The sequence below is a fragment of the Marmota flaviventris genome, chromosome 9, assembly GCF_047511675.1.
Source record: "Marmota flaviventris isolate mMarFla1 chromosome 9, mMarFla1.hap1, whole genome shotgun sequence".
Lineage (NCBI taxonomy): Eukaryota > Metazoa > Chordata > Mammalia > Rodentia > Sciuridae > Marmota > Marmota flaviventris.
The window spans coordinates 7856219-7869144 of record NC_092506.1 but is presented as its reverse complement, the minus strand read 5'-3'; the positions used below and the strand labels follow the sequence as shown (position 1 = coordinate 7869144).

Here is a 12926-nt window from a genome sequence, read left to right as displayed (position 1 = left end):
GCTCAGATCCCAGCTCCGCATCTCTGAGCCTCCCTTTGGCCTGCTGTAAAATGGAGATTCACCCTCACGCAGGGATCATGAGGATGAACTGAGGTAAAACAGCTGAGGGCCCAGCAAGGGCTCCTGAGCTGCAGGCCCCTCCCTCCTCCCTCAGGTCTCCTTCCAGTTCTAACTTGCTCCTTTGCTGGTTCCACTGCCCCATCCCGCTGTATGTCCTCTTAGGCTTCTCCTTGGCCACCTCATCCGATCCCAGAGCCTCAAATACTCTCCCCCCACATGGGACTCCTAGGGCTCCATTTGCAGCCCTCACTTTACCTCAAAGAGCTGGTCTCACCTTTCCAACCACCTGGACATCTCTGTCTAGGAACGCCCAGGGGCACCCAAACCAAGACTTTCATGATTAGTGTCCCAAACCTGTTCCCTGTCCCGGCTGCCCTCTTCCCTCTCACCCCACCCCACAACCAAAAGGCAGAGTCCCTGCCACAGCTTCAGCCTCAGGAATGGCACTCCAGCACTGCAGCTGCCAGGACAGACACCACAGCTGTCACGGCTCCTTGGCCACTCTCCATGACAATGAAGGTTCAGGGCCCCAAAACCTCTTGCCTCAACTACCTTCCAGCTGATCTCTCCCCCACCTAACTTCCCTCTCTAATCCTGCCGCACTCTACCCCCAGCTTCCATGCCGCTCTTATCTTCATATACTTGATCATATACTAGATCAAAACCCTTTTGTGGCTCACTTACCGCCACATGGTGCCCAGTCAGTACCCGCTAAGAGATAGCTGAATGACTTTAGCCAAATCTTCCAGCCCTGGGCCTCCTCCTGCTTCTCCTGCTGTAGATTCCACTCTGTCTCCTTCACTCCTTGGCGTCCCTCTGCAGACTCAAGGTACATTTGCCCCCCCACACACTTCCACACCTCTGTCCTTGCCAATTCCTTGGCTTGGAGTGACTTCCTCCAAGACATGCTTGCTAATCAGTGTCCAAGACCAACCCTAGACAGCATGCTGTCCACAAACCATTACCGATCCAACTTGTTAACTTATAACTTCATTCACTACCCTGCACTCTCTATCTAAATCTTGCTTAACATAAAACAACTTCTGAAAATACGCAACCTTTTTTTTTTTTTTTGGTGGTGGTGGTGCTGGGGATTGAACATAGGGCCTTGTGCACCCCCAGCCCTGCAACCTAACTCTTGCCCCCAACTAATAATTTGATGGTGTCCCCCCAACTTTTGATGTGTCCACAAGTATTTATTATTTATTGTAAATATCCTTATGCCATAATAAAAAAATAGTATTTTGCTTATAATAATTACCACTGACCACTAATTATGTACCACTCAATTATCACAACAAACCTATGAGATACACATGTTTACCCCCATTTTACAGATCAAGAAAAATGAGTCTAAAGTTTAGATACTTGTCTGATATCACAGGATTAGTGGGTAGAGAAGACAGATCTAAACCCAGATCTGAGCCCCAGAAGCCTGTGGTTTAACCAATAAGCTACACTGCCTCGCTGCCTCTCAGGGAACACACTACAGTATTGTGTGTTGTTTTTTGTTCTTTGTTTTTTGGGTTTTTTTTTTTTTTTTTTTTTTTTTTTGCATTTTGTTTATTTGTTGCCATTGCAGGTTGAATATCCTTGATCTGAAATGCCTAGGAAGAATTTCCAATTTGGGATTTTTTTTTTTTCCAGATTTGGAATATTTGCATATCATGAGATATCTTGGATGGACCCAACTCCAAACACGAAATTCGTTTGCTTCCCACTCAGCCCGTGCACATGGCCTGAAGGTTCTTTCACACAACATTGTTCCTGTGACCCACCACAGTCTAATTTTTCACTTGTGGCATCTGTCAGTGCTCAAATACTACCAGCTTTTGGAGTACTTCAGATTTCAGATTTTTCAGATTAAATATATTCAACCTGTATTTATGGAGCATTTTCTATCTTCCAGATACTGTTCTATGCACTTTACCTGAATTAGCAAACTTCATTTTCATAGCAACTCTCTATGGTAGGTACTATGGTTATTCCTCTTACAGATAAGGAAGCTCACGCCTAAGTTCCCTGCCCAGGGGCTCTGGATGCGAATCTCACTCTTGACCATTCACAGGACTGCCTTCTTATCTGCTTCCTCAGGGAAACAGTGACTGCCTGGAGCAGAGAGTCCATCTTCCTCCTCTCTGATTCCCCTGCAGCCTCCAACACACAGCCTCTCACAGAGAAGCCCTTCATCACCACCCATTGAATTAGATCACTAACAAACGCCCAGGACACTTGTCTACCTTCCTGCAGACGCACGTTACCACCAGTTTCCTACTTCCCTTTCTTGAGCCAGGGATATACCTGACAGTCAGCCCTAACATGGGTGCCCCAACTCCACCGGGTCTCCCACACACACACCTCTGCACCCCTTCTTCCACACATATAGATGACACGAGGAAGCACAGACGTGCAAACTCCCTGCAAAATACCAGCCGACTCTACCCGCCTTTGGCAGATAACCTACAGCAGGGACACAGACTCCCAGCCACTCACACTTAAGAGTCTTCAGTTACATGTAGTCAGACCTCCCGCCCCCTGAGAAAAAAAGCAAATTCCTGGCCAGGAGATTTTCAATCAGTGGGTAAGCTTAGACCCGGGGAAGGCACGCAAAGCTTCCACAAGAATCCACAAATCCATATGTCCACCGAACATCTGAAGGCAGTTTGGTACATCTTGCATATAAAGCTAAAACTATTTTTCTAATGTATATTTTATTAACTGCAATGGCAAATAAAACATCAAAGTCATCTAAAAGCTTTTCTGAATTCATAGGAGCTTTGAGTCATTTGTTTTCCCAATAAACAGAAATAAAAATGATAACTGCTATTTGGAAGGAATAGTGTGAATTACTGACTTTTAGAAATGTCCTCAATTTCAGAAAAAGTTGGAAACCACTCAAAGCAGATAAAAACGAAGTGACAGCAACTTCCAGGGAAGCTTGAGACTTAGAACTGCTCAGAGATCAGGAACCGGACCTGATCCCCTCAAAGTTTTCCTCTCCCACCCCAATCACCATGGTGGGATCCCATACCATCTTTCTTGGCTGAATAAGAATGTACTAGAAGAAGTGTAATGAGCACGGGATGTTATGAAATCTGCCTAGGAAACAAGGAACAAATACAAGGAGAAAAAAAATGAGGTTTAGGGTTGGGGGAAGAAGGAGGGGAGTTTGTAGGGTTGTGCTGTGCCTGTCACCTCCAGACACAACCGTGTCTACAACCCTCATAGCCACCCACACATACACGTGAAAACAAACACACATATATGATACACATGTATCTGCATGTACATATGGCCTTACCTCAAGCCTTTGTTCTCTCAAATACTTATTAATAGCTCTTCATTCATTCCACAAATCTTTATCAAACTCCCACTAAGTGCCTGGTGCTATATTAGGTGCAGTGAATACAGAATGAATAAAGACATATCCTGCCCTTTATCCCTACACACCCCTCTCTCAACAGACCACACACAGACATACCCATACCACATACACACAGCAACTCTGCCCCTGCTAGCTGTCAGACACCCACCCAATACCTCCCTTTCCTATTTCTTACATCATACACACACACACACACACACACACACACAGTGGGTCAGGCACACAGCCAGCTCTCTCAGCTGCAACACAGCTAACACAAACATTAGTCTGATGCACACCCATTTGATACTCAAGAACCATTCCTTTCACTCAAACACATCTTCTGCACACATACACACCTGCATTCAGTGGCACACACCTTTTTTGTTGCACTGGAAGCCTCTGAAGCCAACGAAAGGCTTTCAAAGAATGGATTGACCATTCTGGGTACAGTTTTCATATACCCAAGCCCAGTTCAGACACAGTGAAATCATGGACCTGTTACTGTAACTTCCCCACAGCTCAAATGGTTCATCTTAGCCAGGCACAGAGGTGCACACCTACTATCCCAGCAAATCAGGAGGCTGAGGCCAGAGGATCACAAGTCCTAGAGTAGCCTCAGCAACTTAGCAAGGCCCTGTCTCAAAATAAAGAATGAAAAGGGCTGGTCATGTAGTTAAGTGGTAGAGCACCCCAGGTTCAATCCCCAGTACCACCAAAAAAAAAAAAAAAAAAAGAGAGAGAAGATTCCTCCTATTGCTTAGGAGGCCTTGGTGGAGAGGGATCATAGGAATTAAAAAATGAATTTAAGGACCTGGACAGAATTCTCATAGATTTCTATGACAGAATTTCATAGACATAGACATAGATTTCATAGACAGAATTCTCATAGATGCTGAGGTCTTGCATTTCAACCCAGGTACATGGGTACCTGCACATGAGCACACATCCTTACAGCTGTGTACCACTCACCCTACTAGGCCTTCGCTTCCTATCAATAAGCACTACAGTTCAAACAGATCCATTCACACATATAATATACATTGCCAGACTCTTAGGCCTCTGCACACAAGACACACAATTTCACAGTTTAGGGAGCACCTGAGCTCCTTGGAGAAAAGGTGAGAAGGTGTCAGATTAACTTATACACACAGTTCCTGAAGATTTATCTCACAACCTTGTACAAATAGCCCCACAAAAACAATCCAACCCTTCCTTACCTATTTGTCTACCACAACTTATAAATACATAAACTACTGTCCAAAGTCAAGACTTCTCATACCCAGGGCCTCGCCTGCATGTGCTGCTCTTCCATAGGCTGTCCACATGCACATAGCCACAGGGACACCCATTTTCTGAGCCACACACTCCCCAAAAGACTCTACCTTTTGGAAGGCAGAAACACACACACACACACACACACACACACACACAACGTTAGAGTGGCCCACACCTTCTAGAGGCACTGGGGGAGAAGAAAGCATGTCTGGCTCACACACCTGCTGGGAAAGGCACCCCCAAACAGATGGGGAAATCTCTCCCCCACCACCCAGCCAGACCAAAGTAAAAGAGGCTCCTGAAAGTTCCCTTCTTCCCTCATCCCCACTAAAATCACAGCTCAGACCCAGGCCAGGCTCAACCCAAGACCCTTGTCCTCCACTGCCTGCCAGGCATCCCTCTTGCAGCTGGGGTGCTGGCAGAACCCCCTCCCGAACGCCTCCCTTCCAAGTCCCCATTCCACATTCTATCAAGAATCATTCTATCAAATATCATTCTATGCTCAAAGTCAGCAACCCCTCAACAGTCGTAATCTCCCACTGGAACCCCATGCTCCAAGGGCTCCAATGTCTGACACAGAAGCCTCGCCTCCTGCTCTCTCACCTGGGACACACAACCTGCCACCTTGGCCCCTCACGCAAACCGTCAACTCCTAGTCAAGAGCCTCACCGTTATCTCACCTCACGCTTTTCCCTTCACTGTCCAAGGGGCTCAGGTGATTCTGGGATGGAAAAGAAATTCGGTTCCTGCCTTCCTGGCGGGTGCGGGCACAGCATGGCAATCCCCGGGATCCCTCACCCGCCTTGTTGTCTGGTCTGCGGACTCGGGACCTTCACAGACTGTGGCTGTCCCTAACCCCAAGCTTCCCGCAAGTCCCGCCCACACGGGCCCACTCACGCAGGCCCCGCCCACTGGCTCTCAGGGACGGCCCATGCAGGCCCTGCCCACTCTCCCTCAGGACCCACCCAACTGGTCCTGCACCAAGGCCTCACCGTCCCACACAAGGTCCTACTAGGTCCCCAATGGCCCCACCCAACAGGCCAGCCCACACACCTCCCAGCCTCAAAGCCCCTCCACACTCCCCAGCCTGCACACATAGGCCCCATTCACAACCCTCCCACACCCACGAAGGACTTGCCCACCATGCAGGCCAAACTCTTTGTCCCAGGTCCCCGCACACAAGGCCCCACCTCTCATAGGCTTCGCCCAGCACACCACCCGCCACCAGCCCTTACAGCCCCTCACAGCCGCTCACAGAACCTGCCCACACGACCTCCACCGGCTCCTACGGCACTGGAGGACTCACACGGGTCACGCCCACACTGGCCACGCCCATAGGCTCGGGTCTCTCCCCGCCCACTGATTAACCGCACACGCCCTCGCGCGGACAGGCAGGCTCTCACGACCCTCGGGTGCTAGTACACTCTCACACGCCCTCCGCACGAGCCCAGGCAACAAGCCCAGATCCTCGGACCCCGCCCTCCCAACCACCTCATCCCGGCACCTCCAGCCTTCCACTCCCTCGCCCACGCGCCCTGCGGCGACTCCCCCGGGCTCACCTTCGCTGCAGAACTTGCCACCGAAGCCCGTATGGCTGCAGTCGCAGCCCACCTCGCCGGGGGCCAGTACAGTGCAGAGGCCGCCGTTGGCGCAGGGGTTGCGCGCGGGCGCGCACAGCGGATCGGCAGCCGCGCCGCGCAGGCCTTGGCTGCCCAGCAGCGCCGGGGGCCGCTCACCCAGCTTCAGGTTGGCCAGGAGGCCGCGGAAGGGTGGCTCGTACTTGACGGTGCTGAGCGTGAGTGCCGAGAGGCGCACGTCGGGAGGGATTCCACCCACGAACAGGTCGCTGGCCACCTGCATCTCGCGCCGCTTGGAGCGCACCTCTGCCGCGCGGGCCTCGCCATCCACCGCTAGCGCCGTGCGGCGCGCGTCGCGGGTCAACAACACCATGTGCCAGCGGTCGTCCGCCACCGGCGTGTCCAGCTGCAGCGTGGCGGGCTCGGCGCACGAAAGCGTGAAGCGCAGCCGCAGGCGCCCGTCCACCAGCAGCAGCTCCAAAAAGTCGCAGTCGCCGCCGTCGTCCAGGTAGAGCAACAGCGCGCGCGTGGCGTTGGTGCGCAGGCTGAAACTGAGCTCGCCGCTGCTCGCTGCGCCTGCCCAGCGCGCGTAGCGAGCCCACTGCCCGGGGCCGCCGCCGAACTCCAGGCTGCCGGCGCCCGCCGCCAGCGCCAGCAGCAGCAGCAGCAGCGGTGGCGGCGGTGGCGGTCGCCACCGGCTCCCGGGCGCCATGCCTCCGGCGGCCCCGGCGCCGCCCGGCCCCCGGCCCCGCTCAGGCTTCAGAGCCGCGGGCGCATGGGGCGGGGAGGGGGCCGGGAGCCCCCGGCACCGAGCGGGGCTCCCTCGCCGGCTCACAGTGCCATGGGCCTGGCGGTGGGGCGATGTGCGTAGAGGCCCAGGTGCCGACTTCCCCCCGGCGGCGGCGACAGCGGCGGCGGGGGCCCCTCCCCTGCTGCGGACTTGAACGGAAGTTGGGGGAGGGACGCCTGCAGGGAAACAGAGAAGAAAGCTTTAAAGGGGGGTTTCGGGGGGATCAGGGCCCGGCCCGTCGGTGTCTGGCTCCCGCCTCAAACCAACAGATGCCCACCTGTTTTTCTTTAGGACTTGAGCTGGCCCTGACCTGGAGAGTGTCTTGAAGCAAGAAACATAATCGCGGATGGAAGTACTGGGAACCCAACACTTGGGGAGATACAGCACTCGGAAGGGACATTATTGGCTTGAGATGTGGACGGGTGGGAAAGTGACACCTTGGAATTCAGTAGGAGTCCAATCCTGCTGGCCTCACACTGACCCCTCAAAAGACCCAGGCGTCAGGACCAAGGCCAGCTCCTGGGAGTGAGACCTAGGATCTCTCCAACAGGTGACCCCACCCCCTTCTTTTTTAAATCACCCAACCTCTGTGCGGTGGCTCCCACCTCTAGCCAGGGATCACTCGCTCTCTCTCATCAGCTCTTGATGCTGGATAATGAAGTTGCTAAATAATTCATTGAGATTAATTAAATGCCAATTCGTCAATGGTGTCACAGGGTAACCAGCCTGGGAAGGGGGCAAAGGATAGAAGCCAGGCGTCGCTCAGATACCCACACCCCAAAGCCTTTTCATCCCTGCAAGGACACAGGCATCCAATTCTGAGTCTCCAGTTCCCCCCAAATCACACTCACCCCTCCCGGGGCCCCAACCTCACTGCTCACCAGCTCAGGTCCTTCTGAGGCTAAGTATGTGTCACCCTCAACCTCCAGCTTCCAATCCTCAGCCCCAGGACTGGCCCCACTATTTGGGATCTCTTCACCCCTCAGTTCTTCCCGGTCCCCCACCCAGGGCTGGGGGAGCTACCAGGAGGCAGGCAGGCTCATTTGCATAAAATTGCCTTTCTGAAATGATTACCCTTGTAACTGGCTGTCAGAGAGCAATTTATACCCCACAACGGGGAGGGGAATTTGCATCTCGTTAAACTCTGAGTCGTAATTATTTATATCCAACAACCCTCCTGAATATTGCATTGATTTTATTTTGGGGAGGGAGGGAGGGAAGGAGGTGGGGAGAAGCCTAGAAGAGAAACAGGGAGGGGCCAGAGTTTAGGAGGAGACAGGGAAAGGTGGGGTGGAGGGAGAAAGAGGAAGGAGAAGAGCTCAGGAAAAGTGGCAGAGATGGAAGAATAATGGAAGAGAAGGGAGGCCTGACGAGGAGAAAAGAAAGAGAAGATTGAGAAAATTAAACTCCAAATTCAAACAGCATTCATCAAGGACCCAGATCCTGGGCATTTTTATAAATGTCATCTTACTTAATCACTCTGAGAAGTCCCATTATTCCCATTAACCCTTGGGGAAGCCCTTGTAGAGAAGTCTGGGTAATTGCCCAAGGTCATGCAGCTGGTCAGCAGGGAACTCGGCCTCAGATCCAAGACTGTCAACTCCAGCATGCCCATGAAGGAGACAAAGGGCAGGACAGCCACAGGTGCAACCCAGGTGGGAACAAAAAGAAGGCTGGATTGGAGAGGGGGTGGGTGCAGGGGCAGGGCCAGGAGCCACAGCTGGGAGAGGAAGCTCAGGCCCCCCTAAAAGACCATAGTGAAGGAGGAGCTGAGTCCCAGGAGGGTAGGGCTGGCTAGAGTGACCTGCAAGCAGAAGGAAGATGGGCAGAGAAGGCTCGAAAGCCATCAGTGGTGTCTGGAGAGACATCTCTAAGAGACCTACAAGACCCTTCCATTGGCCTCCTGACGGCTGTCCTCCCAACCTTACAGGCTCCCATGGGGGACCCACATGTCCTGCCCCAGCTTCCCTCCAAGGACTGCCCCTTCCCAGGCAGGGAAGGCGATACAGGCCTGTAGCCCCCACTCCCCACAAACACTGTGGGGTTATATATAGCTTGCCGCTGCCTCTCCTCATTGGGTAATGGAGATAATTAACATGTGCGGGCTAATTAGCCAATCAAATTAAATGCAGCACCTGCTCCCAGCCTGATTGACGCCCTCACCCCCCCACACACATATGCACCCCCACCTCAGCCCAGGGCAGGGGAGGGGGTCCTTGAGGCTCAGAGGACAGGAAATACTCCCCCTTTTCTCCAGAAGGGGCAGAGGCCTAGCCCCAGTGACCAGAACACTGGCCATCCCCCTACCTCCTCGTTTGGGGTCTCAGTCAGTCTTGCCTGGCCTAGCCTCTGTCTGCCTCCCTCCTGGCCCCCACCCCCACCTCCGGACACTATTTTGGGGAGGGAATTAATTAGCTATTGATTTCCACTAGCAGAGGGAATGGGATTGTGTGCTGCTGTCCACCCCCCAGCCCCCCCCAGCCCAGGGAGGAGGTGATCCCTTCAAAGCCCTGCCCTTCCCCCCACCACAGGCCCCTGTCACACTCACAGTCCCTATCCTCCAGGGAGATGGCAGTGGGGTCCTTGTGAAAAGGCCTAGGGTCAGGGTCTCCCTCCATTCTGGAAAACTGGAGGACAGATAGAGGGAGCCTCCCAAGGCTGGGCAGCAGACACCTGGGCTCTGAGCTGAGGTCTGGTCACCTAGTTGGGGGTGGGTGCAAAGTGGCTGAGAGTCCAGGAGGGGGCGAGTCCATGGCTGGGTGTGGTGGGAGAGTGGGGGTTGCCGCTGGCAGGCACGTGTTTGTGGGTAGCTGTGGGGGCAGAGGCTGGGCTTATGTGGTACATCCCGGGAGGGACAAGGGCAGGGGCTGGGCTGCGGCCCCTCGGGCTCATTACTCATTCTCCCCACAGCCCACAGCTCTGCAGCACAGGCAGGCCTGGCTCTGTGCCGGGGGCACAGGGGCTGCAGGGCCAACCAGGAGGAAGCCCAGCTCTCCCCAAGTCCTCTCTCCAGGGACCCAAAGGCCCTTGAGGAAGCTTCAGGGGCAGCTTCAGGTTTTCGAAGCAGAGAAAACCCCAAGGGGAGCATGAGCTAAGTGGACACCTGGGTCCTTCCCACCCCACCCCACCCTGCAGTGCACAGGACACCTGCTGCTCTCTGCTACTCCCCCAGCCTCCCCCACACAGGACCAGGTTTCTGCCGACCCCACCTCCAGCTCACGGGGTCCTGGAGGAACTAGGAGGCACCTGCTCAGCCCCTGCTCCTGGGCTCCCCAGCCTCAGCAGTAGCCTTACTTCCAGGGACCTGCTCCCCATGGGCCAGGGCCATTGCCTTGCACAACTACATCAGGTAAACTGTGTCCCCAGGAGTTGTGCAAGGCAAGGCCTCTCTCGCAGGCTTTGAAATGGAGGCTGTCAACACCCATCAAACACTGGTCCCCAAGACCCACACTTCTCGAGTGCCCACTACCAGTGCAAGGACACTGGCAGGGTGGGCCCCTGCTCATAGATGACAGTATGGTTTTTGCTGCCAGCCCCCACTCTCCCTGGTCACTGTTCCTCAGGGGACTGACCTCTCCCATGGAATCCCAAGATTCTGCACCCAGTCAGCACCCAGCACCCCCTACTTTCAGATACCCTCAGCAGCCATGGGCAAAAGGTGATGGCCCAGGAGGGGCTGGGAGGGCGACCTTGGGCCTCTGAATACCTCCCCTCATGGCCCTCTCCCGCCATCTCATGGCCTTGTCCTCAGTGCCACTGTGGCATTGGGCTGCAACTTTGGGGCTCCCCAGGCTGGACACTCACTGCCACCATCTTATTTTCCCCAGGGTTTTAAGAAGCAGTTTTGTCACCTTGTCCCACTGAGCTCAGAAGGATGAAATTCACTGGCCCAATAGATCAAGGGTCTGCTGGCTCCTGAGTCCATGGCTGTTCTGCTCTGCACCGCCCATAGCTGTAGAGCACTGAGACTCAAAGACCACCCACTCCTGGTCTGGCCTCCACAGGGGACACTGCCCTCAGAGGCACCCCAGACTCCAAGCCCAACCCCAGGACTGAAGACAGAGGCCTCGAGCCACTGGGGTTCACTCCTCTCGTTTTTTTCCTGAGGCAGAAACTGAATCCCAGAGAGGAACAGAAACTGACCAGGGATCACACAGAAAAGCAAGACCCAAGGTCATTAGCCTTGCCTTCTGGAAACTCCCCCTGTATCAGCTGATCAGACCTCGGCCCTCCTGCCTGACCAGTGCAAAATGGCAAATGAATGAGACTTCCGGAGTGAGCTGGTCCAAGCCCACTCGGGCAGAACCCTAGTGTGGGCCCTTTCCAAGCATCCATTCAGCCCCCTTCAGGCCTGGTCCACAGCACACACGCACACAAGCACGCACACCTCCCACCATGGGAATGCTAGCCCCCCTCTGGCTCTCCTCTCCTCACGCCAACATCCTCTCATGCCAGTTGGGATTGAGACAGCAGGGGCCTCCCCCAGGCGCCAGGGGGGAAGAGCTGGGTTTACACACATTCTGGTGGCCCCAGAAGGCAGCCCGTGGACAGGTGGGAGAAGTGCGTGTTATGGGGGGAGTAGATTTTGGCTCAAGCTAAAGAGAAACTTGCTGGTGATCCAAAGTTGTGTGCAACGGTGGAGTAGGCTGCCTCCGGAGGGCGAGCTCCTCCTGCGGAGGTGTGGGAGATGACTACTGCCAGCACGCTCAGGAGGGGGCTCTTGAATCACAGGGTGGGGGCATCAGACTGCTTCAACCCTAAGGACCCTCAGGTTAGCATGTTTCTTAGAAGGTGCCCTCTCCCTCCTGAAACAGCAGGCAAGACGGACACAGAGTTCCTATTCCCCTTCCTGCTCCTTCCTTCCAGTTCTGATAGTCTAGGAGAGACAAGGGAAGACCTGGGCATGCCCACACCCAGCCACAGCCTCGGCATGGAGAAGAACAAGCTAGTACGCTAGTCAGAGGCATGGGCTGTGGAGCCTGGTTGCCAATGCCAACTCTCTCTTTCTCTAGCTGTGTGATCTTTAGCGAGTTACTTAGCTTTTCTGTGCTTCCGTTTCTTTACATGTAAAACAGGGGTGGTAATAGTGTTGGCAGAATTAGAATTAATATGTGTAAAGCACTTAGAACAGCACCTCACAGAGACTGAAGCGTGAGGGTGTGTTATGTTAATGATTACTTCTAAAACTCTTCATCTCAGCCTTTTACAATTTACAAAACTACACATCTAATGTTTCCTTTGATTCTCACCAGAACCTGATGGGGGTGTAAGCTAGGCAGGTATTATCACTGCCCCCTTTTCCACAGCTCATAAGCGGCAGGGTTGGGACTCAGGTTTGGTTCTATCCAACCTCTGGGCCCCTAGGCTCTTTTCTACTCTGCCGGGAACCTCAACCTGCCTGGGAAGGAAGAAGAAGGGATGAAGAGGTGGGTAGACAAGAGGGAGACGGACACCAGTAGGGGCCGAGAGTGAGCAGATGTTTTTGCAAGGTCCACTGAGCAGGTCTCTGTGTGCTTGGGGGGAGTAGAAAGGGTCTGGGGATAAGGGTGGCAGTTCAAAGTGTACAGAGGAGGCTCTGCCAAGAGAGCGGGGCTGGAGAAAGGGTGGGCAGGGGATGGAGGTGCAGAGGAATGACTTGGCAGAGTGGGCGATAGAGCCTCGGGGCTTAGCAGATTCCGTATCAGATGAAATAAAGTTCACAGAACCAGGCACAGAGTAGGTGCACATTACATAGTCGTTACTAATACCATCATATCATCTCATCTAGTCCTGGTAACATTCCTGCAGTGTAGGTACGAGAGCACCCATTTAACAGATGAGGAAGCTGAGGCTCACCCAGGGGCAGAGTGGAGTCCAT

At 53.9% G+C, this 12926-nt stretch overlaps 1 protein-coding gene and 1 long non-coding RNA gene across 14 annotated transcripts in view; one reads left to right on the top strand and one right to left on the bottom strand.

Moving 5' to 3' along the window:
* Window positions 1-6991, bottom strand: part of Nrxn2 (neurexin 2) — a 96125-nt gene extending 89134 nt beyond the window's left edge. For 8 of the 13 annotated variants that reach the window (XM_027944038.3, XM_027944043.2, XM_027944040.3 and 5 more), the window contains exon 1: window positions 6262-6991. In XM_027944038.3, the coding sequence (XP_027799839.1) occupies window positions 6262-6991 (730 nt within the window). The remainder of the gene's footprint in view (window positions 1-6261) is intronic. The other 5 variants (XM_034636901.2, XM_034636902.2, XM_034636904.2 and 2 more) reach the window with 1 other exon arrangement.
* On the top strand, window positions 6703-7774 carry LOC114099669 (uncharacterized). Its single transcript, XR_003583940.2, has 2 exons — window positions 6703-6787; window positions 7361-7774. It is a non-coding gene; the product is annotated as an uncharacterized lncRNA (long non-coding RNA).
* The last annotated feature ends 5152 nt before the right edge of the window (window positions 7775-12926 follow it).